This window comes from Hibiscus syriacus, unplaced genomic scaffold (assembly GCF_006381635.1).
Source record: "Hibiscus syriacus cultivar Baekdansim isolate YM2019G1 unplaced genomic scaffold, ASM638163v2 tig00111013_pilon, whole genome shotgun sequence".
NCBI classification, from domain to species: Eukaryota; Viridiplantae; Streptophyta; class Magnoliopsida; order Malvales; family Malvaceae; genus Hibiscus; species Hibiscus syriacus.
The window spans coordinates 1,823,016-1,837,640 of NW_024062953.1; the positions used below are offsets into that span (position 1 = coordinate 1,823,016).

Sequence of the window (14,625 nt, forward strand, 5' to 3'; positions counted from 1 at the left end):
AAAACGAACAGTCAATTCTCAGCAAGCAAAAGCAAAATCTGCCGTGAAGCAAAGAGAAAACGAAAGCGTAAGTTAATCATTCAAACGTACCGACAAGCTAACATGCGCCACGAATTTACGTCACCGTCTTCGGCGGCCGATCGGCGGTTAAACGCTCTGATCCGGCACCTTGCAACCGCATCGATCGAGTCTCGAACCGCCATAGCATTTTCTCCCACCTCCGGTTATCATGGAGACTCTGTTTTCTCTCACGTCGTTAGCGCCCCTGAAGATCCCATCCTCGGAGTATGCTAACTAAATTCAATCTCTCCTGTCTTTTTTATATTCTTGTTCTTTGAATCTCGAGTGATTAAGATTTTACGATTAGCTAATCCATAATACCGTTGGTTTATTAGGTAACTGTGGCATACAACAAAGATCCGAGCCCCGTTAAGTTGAATTTAGGAGTTGGTGCTTATCGAACCGAGGTAATATTTTTACTCGAGTCTAATTGCTGAACTCTTCTAATTTAATGAATTTACTCTAATTTTTAATTTGTTATGAACGAACTTGCATTCGATTTGAATATTTGTTATCATTTTGGATTCCTTATTTTAAACCAGGACTTTGAATATTTATGTTTAACCGAAGTAGATTAATAATGTTATCCATTAGATTTCAATTTTTTAAGGACTAAATTTTAAAAGTTCGAAGAGTACAGGGACCGCGGGCATATTAAACATTTCTGTACACGTTGGATTTTATCATTTAGTTGAAAATTTTAATTTTGCTAACAGGAAGGGAAGCCTCTTGTTCTTAATGTAGTAAGAAAAGCAGAGCAAATGTTGTTGAACGACAGATCACGTGTTAAGGAATATCTTCCCATTGTTGGAATAGCAGATTTTAATAAACTAAGTGCTAAACTCATTTTGGGTGCTGACAGGTTTGCTAATATTTTTTTATTGTTAAACATTGTTATATGATCTAGTGACCAAGTAATTTGGATATTATGCGACTAATCTTCTAATCCATTTTGCTTCATTATATAATTTCTTTCTTTTTTTGGGTTTTAAATGTAGCCCTACAATTCAAGAGAATCGAGTTACCACAGTTCAATGTTTATCCGGGACGGGTTCATTGAGAGTTGGAGCTGAATTTATGGCTAGGCATTATCATCAAGTAAAATTCTTGTTTTAGTTTCCTTATCGTATTGTTTGTATTAATATTTGGTCAATTTCATGGTAGTAATCCACTTACATTTTTTACTGTGATTTTGGTGTTTTGTTTTTGCAGAAAACCATATACATTCCACAACCAACATGGGGAAATCACCCCAAGATATTTACTTTGGCAGGATTATCTGTGAAAACATATCGTTATTATGATCCGACCACACGCGGATTGAATTTCAAGGGTATGAGAGAACTTCTTTGAATGTGTGTTTTGTGTATATAACAATTCCATATTTCAATCTTATATTTGGCTTTTTTTATCATTTATCATCAACAAGATCTATGAAGTTGTTTACTTCCTATCGTTATTGTTGAAGTTGTGATCGATGTTCATGCTTGCTTTTGGTTTCAAATGAGGACTAATATGATTTAGTTTTACTCTGTTAATTTATCGGTTTTACAATATTCATTTCCTTCTGGTTAACAGGGTTATTGGAGGACCTTAGTTCTGCCCCTTCTGGATCGATTGTGCTTCTTCATGCTTGCGCTCATAATCCCACTGGTGTTGATCCCACCCTTCAGCAATGGGAGCAAATAAGGCAGTTGATGAGATCAAAGGCATTGTTACCTTTCTTTGACAGTGCTTATCAGGTAAGTAGAAACCAAATGAAACATTGGGTATTTACTTTTGCATACCGAGAAAATTAAGATAATTATTCGATGGTACTATTATTATCATTCCTAAGAGGATAGCATTGATACTTGTTATTGTAGGGTTTTGCAAGCGGAAGTCTGGATCAAGATGCACAGTCTGTACGGATGTTTGTCGCTGACGGTGGTGAATGCTTTGTAGCTCAGAGTTACGCGAAGAACATGGGCCTCTATGGGGAACGTGTTGGTGCACTGAGTGTTGTAAGACTCTAGGATTGATGCTTAGAATGATCTTGAGCACAATCTTTTAATCTGTCGATGCCTTGTTATTTGTGGACCTGAAGAATGTATTCTGATTCTTCTGTCACAAATTTCATTGTCAATAGGTTTGCAAGACAGCTGCCGTAGCAAGCAGGGTCGAGAGCCAGTTGAAGCTCGTTATTCGACCAATGTTTTCGAATCCACCAATTCATGGTGCGTCCATTGTGGCGACCATCCTGAAGGACAGGTACGGCACCCTTCACCGATGATTCTCTACACCGCTGTTGCCTGTATCATTTGGTTTGCAAGAACTCCATCTTACCCTGTATGCATCAGTGTATGCATTGAACTTTAAGGAATCGGTTGCCGGCTATTGTTATGTATACCCATAAACGGATGTCTTTAATGGTTTTTCATATTTCTTTTAACCAACAGCAACATGTTCCATGAATGGACCATCGAGTTGAAGGCGATGGCTGATCGTATCGTAAGCATGCGCAAACAACTTTTCGACGCTTTGCGCACAAGAGGTCATCTCAAAGTCCTTAATATTCTTTTCACAACAATGGTTCATCCTATGTATATGTTGCTGTCTCACCTTTTTTCCCCCATCTTTTCCATACGGCAGGAACACCCGATGACTGGAGTCATATCACCAAACAAATTGGAATGTTTACCTTCACCGGACTAAATTCAAAGCAAGTAGAATTTATGACCAGAGAATACCACATCTACATGACCTCCGATGGGTAAGTCGATTACTGACATCCAATGTTTTCTAGATTAAGGGGTGAGTGTAAGATAAAAGTATTTATCTGATACGGGTATCGAATACCTCTTATCTAGTGCGGAAATGTGCCCTTGTAGCATAGCTAAAGTCCCTAAACCAAGTATCTCTCAAGTAAATTTCTTTTTTGACATTTGTGTACAGGAGGATTAGCATGGCAGGTCTGAGCTCTAAGACAGTTCCTCATCTGGCTGATGCAATTCATGCTGCCGTTACTCGTATGTCATAGAAATTGGGCACAGCAGAACACAGTTCATAATCAATAAACGTTAGTGGGAATCACATCAATGTAATTGTTTTTTAACTTGTTATTATTCAAAATTATCTGTAGCCCTTAAACACTGGAAAGGCAGAAATAATGTTCAGTTCCAATTGCTTGTATTTTATTGGTTGGATCATATGTTATCCGGACTCAAATACTTGAACTCAGATGAAAGTGTCGGACAAGGGTAAGTATCTAACAGGGGTATGGTTATATTTTTCTATGAAGGATGTTTGGAGATCATATTCTCATATTCAAGTGTCAAACATGAGTATTTAATGGAAAGTCTAACACTGGTTGAATAGATCCCTGATTTACTTCACATTAGGAATGAACATTTGAGGTTCAGACCTGACCTGACCTGATTTTGTAGGATCATTTGTTTCAAATTTGGATTAGATTAGTATAGGATGAAAAAACTCAACTTGAGAAATTAGTATAATTCTTATATATTTAGGGATAATTGTAATAAAATTATCTATATTTTTTTAGTTAAGTTCCTATTTTATCTAATAAATATTTTATCTAATAAATATGAATATATATATATATATATACACACACACAATATGGGTTTTTACCTCACAAATGAAGTCAAATTTTAGACAGCATAAAATCTCTTTAAATCCAGATCAACTCGAGTGCGGGTGAAAGGATATAATAATTGGGTTGAATTCAGGTGAACAAAAAATTGACCCAACTTAACCTGATCTATGATCATATGAGAGCTAGAGAATTTTTGTGCACTTCAACAATTTATTTCTATCAATTTAATTATATCCGTTCTCTTTCGACAACTAATTGAAGAACTTGAAAAAAAAAGAAATAAAAAAGATGCCATGCATATATTTATATAAACTACAAACAAGGAAGGCCTTTTAGCCTTGATAAACCATTACCTGTAACCTTTCAGAAGATAGGAAGAGAGACTTGAGAAACTCATGGCTGTTGAGGACTTTAAATTTTCAGTTCCCTTTCCTGCTGATTCACATTCACTAAAATCAAGGATGAGGCGCTCCGGCTGCAATTAATCGCAAACTATTAGTCTCAACTAATTGCAACAAAGAAGAGAATATTAAGCATGGTTATGGCTTTTCAGTAATACCAAGATATTCGAAGCCGAATGCAGCTCAGTCTCCATTTGATGTTTTTCTTTGTTCATGTTAGGATTGTGGGAGCATCTTCCCTTTACAATTGATTCCGGAGTTTCGTTACCTAAAGCTTCCACGGCATCAGCATAAGTTGATGTGGTATGTTCACTTAACTGCTTCATCAACCTGATGGCGCCATAGCTTCTACTTGGAGGGCTCGTTAGATATCTGATGTCCTGGAACGAGACCGTTGATTCCGATTATCAGGAATTGTAAAACAAGATATATAACTTTTAAAACATACCTGAAGTTTTTATACCTCAATTGTTATTTCAGTGTCAATCCTTGGTCCAGGAACAAAGGAGTTGATAAACCAAGGAGACTTCCATGCTGATGGGGATTCCATACTTATTTTCAGTGGAGTTTTTCCGAACCTGGCAATCCATTTCAAGCAAGAAACCGATGAGTGATCGATTTATCATATCATTTGAAGTATTAATAATGACATTCTGGAGCTGTGGAACCTTACATATTGCAATTTTCAATATCATCAGCAGCAGCGTTCCCTGCATTTTCAGCAGAATTCTCCAGGGTTGCTGATACTGCAGTAACAGCAATTGGATTGGCATCACCTCTCTTTATTTTTGGAGTAGGATAGCTTACAACTATGCATGCATTTCCCGACGAGCATTCGGAAGCAAAACCCTGATTTGATATAGCTCCAGAGCTTTTATGATACTGTTTTCTTGGAGTTCCAGAGCCCGAAGACAATGCTCTGTTTCCTTTAAGATTGTCATGATAAGGAGATAAGAATAGCAGATCATTTAAATTATGCTCAACAAGAACTGCCGAAGGCCGTTGGGCCTGCAAAAAGTAGAGGAAAAAAGTTGGTAAAATGTAAATCAATAACATTAGCACAAAAGGGAATATAACAGCAATAAAGAAAGAAGAGTTAAGACCTCAAGGGTACATAGAATTATCAATATCATATGAGTTATACAAACAATAACTATTAGTGTATAGCTCCAGATCCCTTGATATTCCGACATTAGTTCAGATTATCAGTAAAGAAACTAGAGCCATCAGAAAGAAGAAAAAACTTGCAATTTTGTCAGATCCATCAGCGTCAATTTTGTAGTTGGTATCAATATCGCAGACTTATTTTTTTATGTTTCCTCGGTAATTAATTCCACCAGAATCTTTCTTATGAGCTCCATTATCTAAAGATCCAGTGTGATCTCCCCCATCACTTTGTTCCTGATCAAATGTTGGGTTCATGTTTTCTTTGTCTTCAACGGAGACACCAGAGTTGATCATTCATTCAGAAGGTGACTCCTGAGATGCATTCCCAGTCCCACACTCATCAAACATAACATCCATTTGAGAGAATTCTTTGGTCAAATTGGACGCCATGTCGATTTCCAGCTTTTTGTCACATTTTCTTTCTGATAAAGGTGACAATATGTCACGGTGGCGTTTCTTCAATATGGAGGGTGTACCTGTGATAGTTTTGGCAACACTTTTCAGCACAGCATCAGGACTATCATCCCATAATGGTGAATCTGGCAACCTAAATGGAGAGATGCAGTTCATAGATGACATCATTAGCTGGCGAATACCAAAGGGACTATACTCTTGTATCTTATCATCACTGACACTTGATATAAGATCACAGCTGAAAAATGGAATATCCAAGCTTGGAAATCGAGGAGGCTCATAACATAGACCTCCATCATCCTGTTCTTCAGGTGAGTTTGGCTTATCATCCACAATAGGACAAGTTTGTATTGCATTTGATTCTGAACCAAAAGTATTCACAGGAACCAATTTCAGAGAATTCTTGTCGAGGTTTGATTGCTCTTGCATTTCTGTATAATCATCACTGGTATAGACAAAGCCATCATGCACATTCGGAAGTTCTTGCTCTTGAGTTCCAAAAGGCTGACCATTTAACTGAACGGGCTTTCTGCCATATAAAACTGTACCATTCTCAACCAAGAGAACTGAAGGAGAGACAAAAGATTGACAGCATGAGGTTGGTAACACTTTAGAACTTGAAGGACAAGTAGATTGTGAGGCAGGAGTTCTTCCATTTTCAGATTTTTGGATGTCTGAAGCCTGAGAAAGCGATGCATGTGTGCAGCTACCAAATTCAACCATGTTATATCCTTGTGTAAAATCTTCTGTGACAAAGCATCCATCGTTTACTGCATCTGAGAATAGGACCCTAGAACATTCTTCATCCATTGTCAACATATTTTCTTGCTTGTCAGATGTTGTAAGCGTATTTATGAGAGATGTAGGTGCATTTAATCCTACAGAAGTTGGAAATGCAACATTCATCACTTCACAGCATTCACTAGTATGATAGTATCTACTCAGTGATTTGGAAACCCTGATGATTCTTGCCCCAATTCCGTAGAAGAAACATTTGGTAGGTCTGGTAAACCAAACTGGTAATCCCCACTTGTACAGTACCCTGCTTCAACAGGTATTTCTGGAATGGAGATGTTGACGACCTCCAGAGATGGGCAATACACTTCTGAACTATGTACTGGATGGGAATTCTTTTCCTTTGCCACACCAGATATTTCACTTGCATTTACAGAGGCATTAGCTGAATCACTTATAGACTGCGAGCAGCCGAGCATAGTAGGTTCTTGGCTGCATTCTGACATGTCTTCTGCTTCTGTACTACATTTGGCACCACTATCATCTACATTCCTCGTCATGGTTGAAGACAATGAAGGAAGAGGCTGACTTTGATTTGTAAGGATCGGAAATTGAAATTGTTCTAGAAGACCTGGTTCTATGTAAGAGTCCAATTTCTTTTTGACTGAACTGTTCCAGTGATTCTTTATGGCATTGTCCGTTCTGATACCCATACAAAGACGTAAATAGAGCAAGTTATTGGAAGAAAAAAATATATATTAGCTTCTTGGCACAACATTGTTTGGAAGGTTTGGTCTCTCTAAATGATAAGTAAGCATACCTAACAATGAGTGAGAGAGAGAAAAACGTAGAGAGAGAAATTTGAAAGAAAAGTTAGTTCCCGATGAGGGTTGATCAGCGTTTATCGACAATCTGAGTAGGAGGGTTTCTCGTCGTACGCTAAGGGAAATATTCTTAGTCCATGGTCCTGTTATGAGAGTTTTTATTCCCAATCAAATAAGAAATACAAAATACATATTTTTTACCTTTGCTTTTGTTCATTTTAAGAGGGAGGATGATTTGAAAAGGGCTGTTGTAACACCCCAACCCGTATCCGACCCGGATACGAGTCCGAAGTGTCACATTGACTTTTCAAACATTTATTCGTATAAAATAGTGAGTAATTTAAAAACTTTGATAACATTTAACTTATTCAAAACGTTTACAAAATATATCAGAGTTCATACAATTTATATCTTTAGACTACATGCCAACTACACTCTATATACAGTACATATATTTTCTGATCTGACATTTGGTAAGGAGAACTGACTTGTCTTGCTCCGCATTACTCTTTACTCTTCTCGAAACCTACGTGTGAAACAATCACACGTTAAGTCTATGACTTAGTGAGGCATAAAAACTTATAATGCACTTTATAACATATATCAATACATGCATGTTCTGTTCTATCATATTATACCAAATTACATGCTTTCTTCGTATCATATAAAATCATATCAGATTAATTACAGTAAATACATACATACACATAACTCATCATTAACAGTTTATCATGTAATCACATACTTTTATGCTTAACCTTTTCAATCAAACACTATACACACACAACATCATATCATTTCTATAACATTTATCATACCACTAACATATATTTGTTTATATCTCTTGATTAGCCCATGTACATATGTGAGAACTATAGATATGTGAGTTTATGAAGGTTGTGCACTAATACTGTCACCACAGCTCATATAAATGCACCGAAGTGCCACATAGAATTGCACCGTAGTGCCGTGTAGAATTGCACCGTAGTGCCATATAATAATGTCCATAAGGACCACATATCATTCTTTAAGAATCATATAAATATACTAGGGATCAAGTATGTGTCTCACCAGACTTCACACATGTTCCAAAGAATACATATATGTCCCGAATGACCACATATCATTCCTTAAGAATCATATACATATGTCAAGGATCAAGTATGTGTCTCACCAGACTTCACACATGTTCCAAAGAATACATATATGTCCCGAAGGACCACATATCATTCCTTAAGAATCATATACATATGCCAAGGATCAAGTATGTGTCTCACCAGACTTCACACATGTTCCAAAGAATACATATATGTCCCGAAGGACAACATAGACCCTCGACTCTTGGCATGCCAACTATACCCCTAGCTCTCATGACACATAACATGGGCATTGACATTTATAACAGTTCACTTCACTTATTCATATTATTTCCTTTCTGTCACGTACCACATGTACGTGTAATCATTGATCTTACAATCACATATTTCATATAGTCACTTGGCTTATTTCATTTCACATTGGCATGTCTCATAGCACATATCACACATGCATATAATCATGTAACATATATAATAACCTATATCCATTTCATGTATCCATGCACATATCAAAATCATAAATCAAATAACATTGTATTATTATTACATACTTTGTTCCATAGCCATATATTTACATACCTTATACTTACCTAATTTACTCTATTTCACACATAGTCACATAATCACGTAATTTACTTACGCATAGATCATTTTCATACCTAAATCATATAACACCCAATTCTTCCTCATAAAGTTACATGTTATATTCATATAATATCATATTATCCTATAAGTAAATACTTATCTTATGGTTTGGTATCATCATTTATACTCAATTCCCTTCACTAATATATTATTCTCATATTACTCTATAGTCTAATCTTATTTAACTCATCACCTTTCTCATGTAGTCATATAAATCTATTATATTAATTCTTATAATTGATCACTTATACTATTAACATGTATGGTCACTTATCATATAACCTATTTCACATTCACATGCAATCATATAGACCATTCATATTAATTCATATACTTATCACAATACATGTATTCACACAATCATTTAACACATATTGTAATATATATCACATATACCCAAATCAAACATATGCCTATGATCATAAATTAATGCATTATAATATAGGAAATAGACTCGTCGCAAGTCTTATTTCCATTAAACATCATAAATTAACTTGTATGCACTCACCTGGCCTCACTAGTCCATTCCAATCTCTTATCTTCCCTTTTTATCGATCTTACTTGTCAATGATTCCGGAACTCGTTTAGGCTCTGAATCTACATAATTATACATTTTAAGACAATTATTAGATACCTACACCTTGTAATTTGATACTAGCAACTTAAACGAACTTATTAAACCAATATTTACAATTTTCCTTTAGGGGGAATCGGTTCCCTCCTGTGGGGGTATCGGTTCCCCCATGACATTCTAGAAATTTTATTCGCTTGAAGGGGTATCGGTTCCCCTTGAATGGGTACCGATTCCCCTAGCCCAGAATTATATTTTTAGCACGAAAAATACTTCATTTCAACTTAAACACTTCCTATTTCAACCTCTTTTATATACTAAACTCAAACACACATACTTAAACCCATTTATACTCATTTATCCCATCTTAATTCTTAAAAACCTTTCCTCTTATGAAATTCAATAATCATACTCAAATTTCAACATGTTCTAAATTCCTTTATATCACTCCAAATCTCTTAATTTAACTATTGACAAGTCAAATTTAACTTCAAATTCTACTTATTAATTCTTTTCCAAAATTTCATATAAAAACTCCAAATCTTTAATCTCCCTTAACCCCTCCATTCTTTGATTTTACTGTAACCCAAGCTTTCCTTAAGTTTATCCATCAACTAAAGATCAAAACCAAACTTAAAATTCAAATAATAATCAACTAATAAAACTCTCACCTTTGCCTTGCTCTCCCACGTATGAAGAAGAAGAAAGGAGAAGAGAACTCTGGATGTTTCTCACATTTCCCACGTTACATCACCTTTAAAAGAAAGATAAAAATCTTTCTGGTCAAATGACCATTTAACCCTTAATTTCCTTTAATAATTACTAAATAACCTTCATCATATATTTCCAATAATCATTAAATTATTTCATTCTTCTACATTAATCACCAAATTCTGAAACTTTTCAATTTAGTCACTAACCCGGTATTACGGATCTTACAGCTGTGGATGAGTTAAACGGGGTTGTGATTGAAGGAAGGAAGATCTCAGTTAGTCCTGCCAGATTTAAGGATGGACGTTCAAGGTCATGGGTGGTGCATACTTCTTCATACAAGGCTTCTGGTCACATTAATGCAGATTCTTCAAAATCAAGAGAAAGAAAAAATATTAACAGAAACAGAAGGGACGACAGAACTTATAGGGATGCTCTGATGTCAAATGGGAATACAAGGGGGAACAAAAAACTATTATTTGAGGATATCTAGAGGAGGAATGTCAAGAAAAATATTTTGGAAATGCATATTCCATCAGAAAGTGCCAACTGGGTCAAGAGGTCATTAACAGGGATTATCAAATACTATTTTCAAGTTGAGTTCATTAGGAATGCCTTATTAAAATAAGGCTATTGTAACACCCCCAACCCGTACCCAACCCGAATACGAGTCTGAGGTGTCACATTGACTTTTCAAACTTTGACTCTTGACAAAATTCAAAGAAAATTTAAAACTTTCATTAAAATAAAAGCGGTTTATTTACATAAATTAACCAAAATAACCAAAATCGATCAGAGCATATTCAACTCAATCAATTAGTACATGCCAACTATATTCAAATTAATCAAATACATTTAAATCATCTATTTTCTGATCTGAAATTTTGTAAGGGAGACGCTGACCTGTCTTGCTCTTCTTCGCTTCTCTTCTCGCTTCTGTAACCTACGTGTGAAATAATCACACGCTAAGACTATGACTTAGTGAGATATTAAATTTATAAAGGAAACTCTAAATGATTAAATATGTATGAACATATCACTCCATGATGTCACACAATCATTATATATAATATAATGTACACATATACATCTCACACATTATTTCCATCATTAATCTTATTCTATTATCCACATTATTATCATTTATATCCTTTAATCATACTTTTCATCAACATATGACTCATTCAAACCATACACACATCATCATATCAATCATAAAATACAGTTCATATCACAAAACATATACTTCACAAGTATTATCTTCATTGTTATCTCTTTGTTTAGCCCATGTACACCTTTGAGAATTATAGATATGTGAGTCTATTGAGGTTATGCACTAATGCTGTCACCACAGGTCGTATAAATGCACCGAAGTGCCACGTAGAATTGCACCGAAGTGCCGCGTAGAAATGCACCGAAGTGCCAAATAAAATTTCCATAAGAACCACATAGAAATTCCTTAAGAATCATATACATATTCTAAAGACCAATTATGTGTCTCAAAAGACCTCATAGATGTTCCAAATGATACATATATGTCCCGAAATACCGCGTACACCCTCGATTCTTGGCATGCCAACTATATCCCTAGCTCTCATGACACAAAACATGGGCATTATTATTTGTCATTTCACGTATTCACATAGACACATAATTCACTTTCACCTTTCACGTATCTTAGGTCACATATCTTGGATCACATATACATATAATCACGTAGATCTCTTTTACACAACTTACATTAGCTTTACACATCATTTCACATTTCTTATCACCTTGCTTATATCTTATTCTTATGTCTTATCATAGACATATATTCACATGTTCATATAATTCACCATTTCATCATATAAATATGTACTCATTTCATTTCACATATAGTCTCATAATTTATCCTAGTATAAATCATATAACATTATTCCAACTCATAATCGTATATATATATATATATATATATCATTTTACCTATACTTATATTCACATGGTTTATGTTCTTCTTCTCATAATCACATATATCATATTTAATAACTTATATAATCTCATATAGCTTAAGCTTCATTCTATTATATTTACCTATATCATGTAATCTATGACATACTTATAAACATGTATCACTTCTATCATTTCACTTATATATATATTAATCTAATCTATTTATTTAGTTCAATTTCATATACCTTATATGTCATAATTTTATTCAAGTACATGAGTTTTTCCCTTATAGCTTATCTTATATATTCATATTACCACTTATGTTCAAGCTTCCTAATTAATATACTATTCTCTATTCTCATTTCATTCTATGGTCAATCTTATTTAGCTTATCTCAATTCTTATTTAATCATATAATTCTATTATACTAATTCATATATAAATGATCACCTAACTATGTACTTACCCAATTCATGTTTCTATTGTTCATATAACTTTTATACATGCTTACCCAGTTCATATCACTTCTCATAAACTCACTTATATCATATTCTCCTATTTTTTTGCCTAATCTATCTTATAGACATGTATTCACATAGTCTCACATTTCATTGTAATATGATTATATTTTATTCTCTTATTTCTCTCTATGTACATATATTTACACATCTCACCATTTATATGTAGTTTACATTACATTTTCATATATCACATAATAGTATTTTTACAGAAATCATATAGCACATACAAAAACTTATCAATACATATAATCATGAATACATACAAATAAGGAAATTGACATACTTATATTCATGACTTAATGCACTACAACTATAGGAATTAGACTTATCGCAAGTCCAATTTCCACATAATCCTATATTAAAATAAGATGCACTCACCTTGGCCTCACTTGCTATCAATTACTCCTATGGTTTTTTTTTCTCTTCTTGATCAATTCTAACCTTTCAATCATTACAGAACTTGCTCTCGATCGATATCTACACAATCATGTATTTATACTATCAGTATCTCATTTGATATATTTTAATCTATCATTTCATAAACTGAAATAATGATTTATTCCATTTCCCATTAAAGTGCATCGATACATTCTACAGTGTATCGATGCATCCCTTAACATGTGCATCGATGCACTACCCATGCATCGATACACAAATCACCTTCGATGTTTTAATCTTAAAGGGGTGTATCGATCACTTCTTATGCATCGATGCACTAATTGCATTCGATGTTTCTATTTTTAAGGGGTGCATCGATGCACTTCCTATGCATCGATACACACTGAATAATTTCTGGAAATTTACCCTTGATGCATCGGTACAAGTTGAATGTGTACCGATGCACACTAGCCCAGAATTCTATTTTGTGCACGAAAATCCACTCAAATCAACTCCAATGCTTCATCTTTCATCCCCTTTCATGTTCTTAACTCATATACACATGCCTAAACCAATTTATATCCATATAAACTATCTTTAACTTCAAAATTATATTCCTCATATGTAACTCAAGAATTATACCAAACTTTGCAACATGTTTTAATTCCAATTCTATGGCTTCTAACTTCTTAATTAGACCCTTCACAAGTCCAATTTAACTTCCAATTTAACTTATCAACTTTCATTCAAGATTTCTTTTAAAAACTTCTAATCTTTAATCTCTCTTGACTCCTTTATCTTATGGTTTTAAGATAAATTAAGCTTTCCTTAAGCTTAATTATCATCTAGTGATCAAAACCCAATCTTAAATTCGGCTAAATATCAACCAACAAGTGATCTTACATTTACTTATGGTTTCACGTGAAGAAAAAGAAGAAAGGAGAAGAAGAGAACTCTGGAGAAATCTCCCTCTTCCACGTGGTTCCCTTATCTTATAAAAGGAAATAAAAATCTTACAAGTCAGTTGACCATTTTACCCTTTAATTCATTCAATAATTACCAAACAACCTTCAATTATATTTCCAATAAGTCATTGAACTATTTAACTACTCTACTTTTATCACCAAATTTCAAAAATTCTCATTTTAGTCACTGACCTAGATTTCGGAATGTTACAACTATGATGTTCAAATTGCTAGATGGGGTTATGTATGGAATTCGTGCGTTTTAATTATTAAATCTCATGAGGAGATGCTGGATTTATGGAGTGTAGATGCTCGATTTTGTCCGGGGACTGCATCGGAGGCTTCGTATCTAGTACACGATATAAATTTGGACCAGTAGGAGCCCAAATCAGCCCAAGATAGCAGTGTTGATTCCAAACTTCAGTCAACGTGAAGTCCTGCAAAACAAGAACGGTTATGGGGGTAACAAGCGGAAAAATGAGAGAAGTATTGTTCTGTCGTTGGAAGGATACGTGAGTAATGAGGAAAACTGTAATGGTCAGTTTTTTAAGTTACAATTAACCACTGGAAACTGGCAACGAGGATATTACACAGAGATTGATAAAA

The 14,625-nt window shown here is 34.5% G+C and overlaps 1 protein-coding gene and 1 pseudogene across 2 annotated transcripts; one reads left to right on the forward strand and one right to left on the reverse strand.

Moving 5' to 3' along the window:
• On the forward strand, positions 1 to 10,383 carry LOC120149937 (aspartate aminotransferase, cytoplasmic-like). Of its 2 annotated transcripts, XM_039162648.1 has the most exons (13): positions 1 to 285; positions 396 to 467; positions 777 to 922; positions 1,059 to 1,158; positions 1,273 to 1,393; positions 1,639 to 1,802; positions 1,926 to 2,063; positions 2,189 to 2,310; positions 2,499 to 2,593; positions 2,692 to 2,812; positions 2,995 to 3,091; positions 7,326 to 7,332; positions 10,364 to 10,383. In XM_039162648.1, exons 1-11 carry the CDS (start codon positions 103 to 105, stop codon positions 3,077 to 3,079), a joined length of 1,347 nt encoding a protein of 448 aa, XP_039018579.1. In that variant the 5' UTR covers positions 1 to 102; the 3' UTR covers positions 3,080 to 3,091; positions 7,326 to 7,332; positions 10,364 to 10,383. The 2 variants fall into 2 exon arrangements, with proteins under 2 accessions (XP_039018579.1, XP_039018578.1); XM_039162647.1 differs by lacking the exons at positions 7,326 to 7,332; positions 10,364 to 10,383 and having other exon boundaries at positions 2,995 to 3,248.
• Positions 4,008 to 14,625, reverse strand: part of LOC120149939 — a 27,985-nt pseudogene continuing 17,367 nt past the window's right edge.

What these genes read in the sequence shown, in the direction of transcription:
- LOC120149937 (XM_039162648.1), top strand. Translation starts at nt 103, where the DNA reads ATGCGCCACGAATTTACGTCACCGTCTTCGGCGGCCGATCGGCGGTTA. An exon ending in CGACGCTTTGCGCACAAGAG is followed by an intron (nt 2,594 to 2,691) that starts GTCATCTCAAAG and finishes TCCATACGGCAG; the next exon opens with GAACACCCGATGACTGGAGT. An exon ending in ATCTACATGACCTCCGATGG is followed by an intron (nt 2,813 to 2,994) that starts GTAAGTCGATTA and finishes ATTTGTGTACAG; the next exon opens with GAGGATTAGCATGGCAGGTC.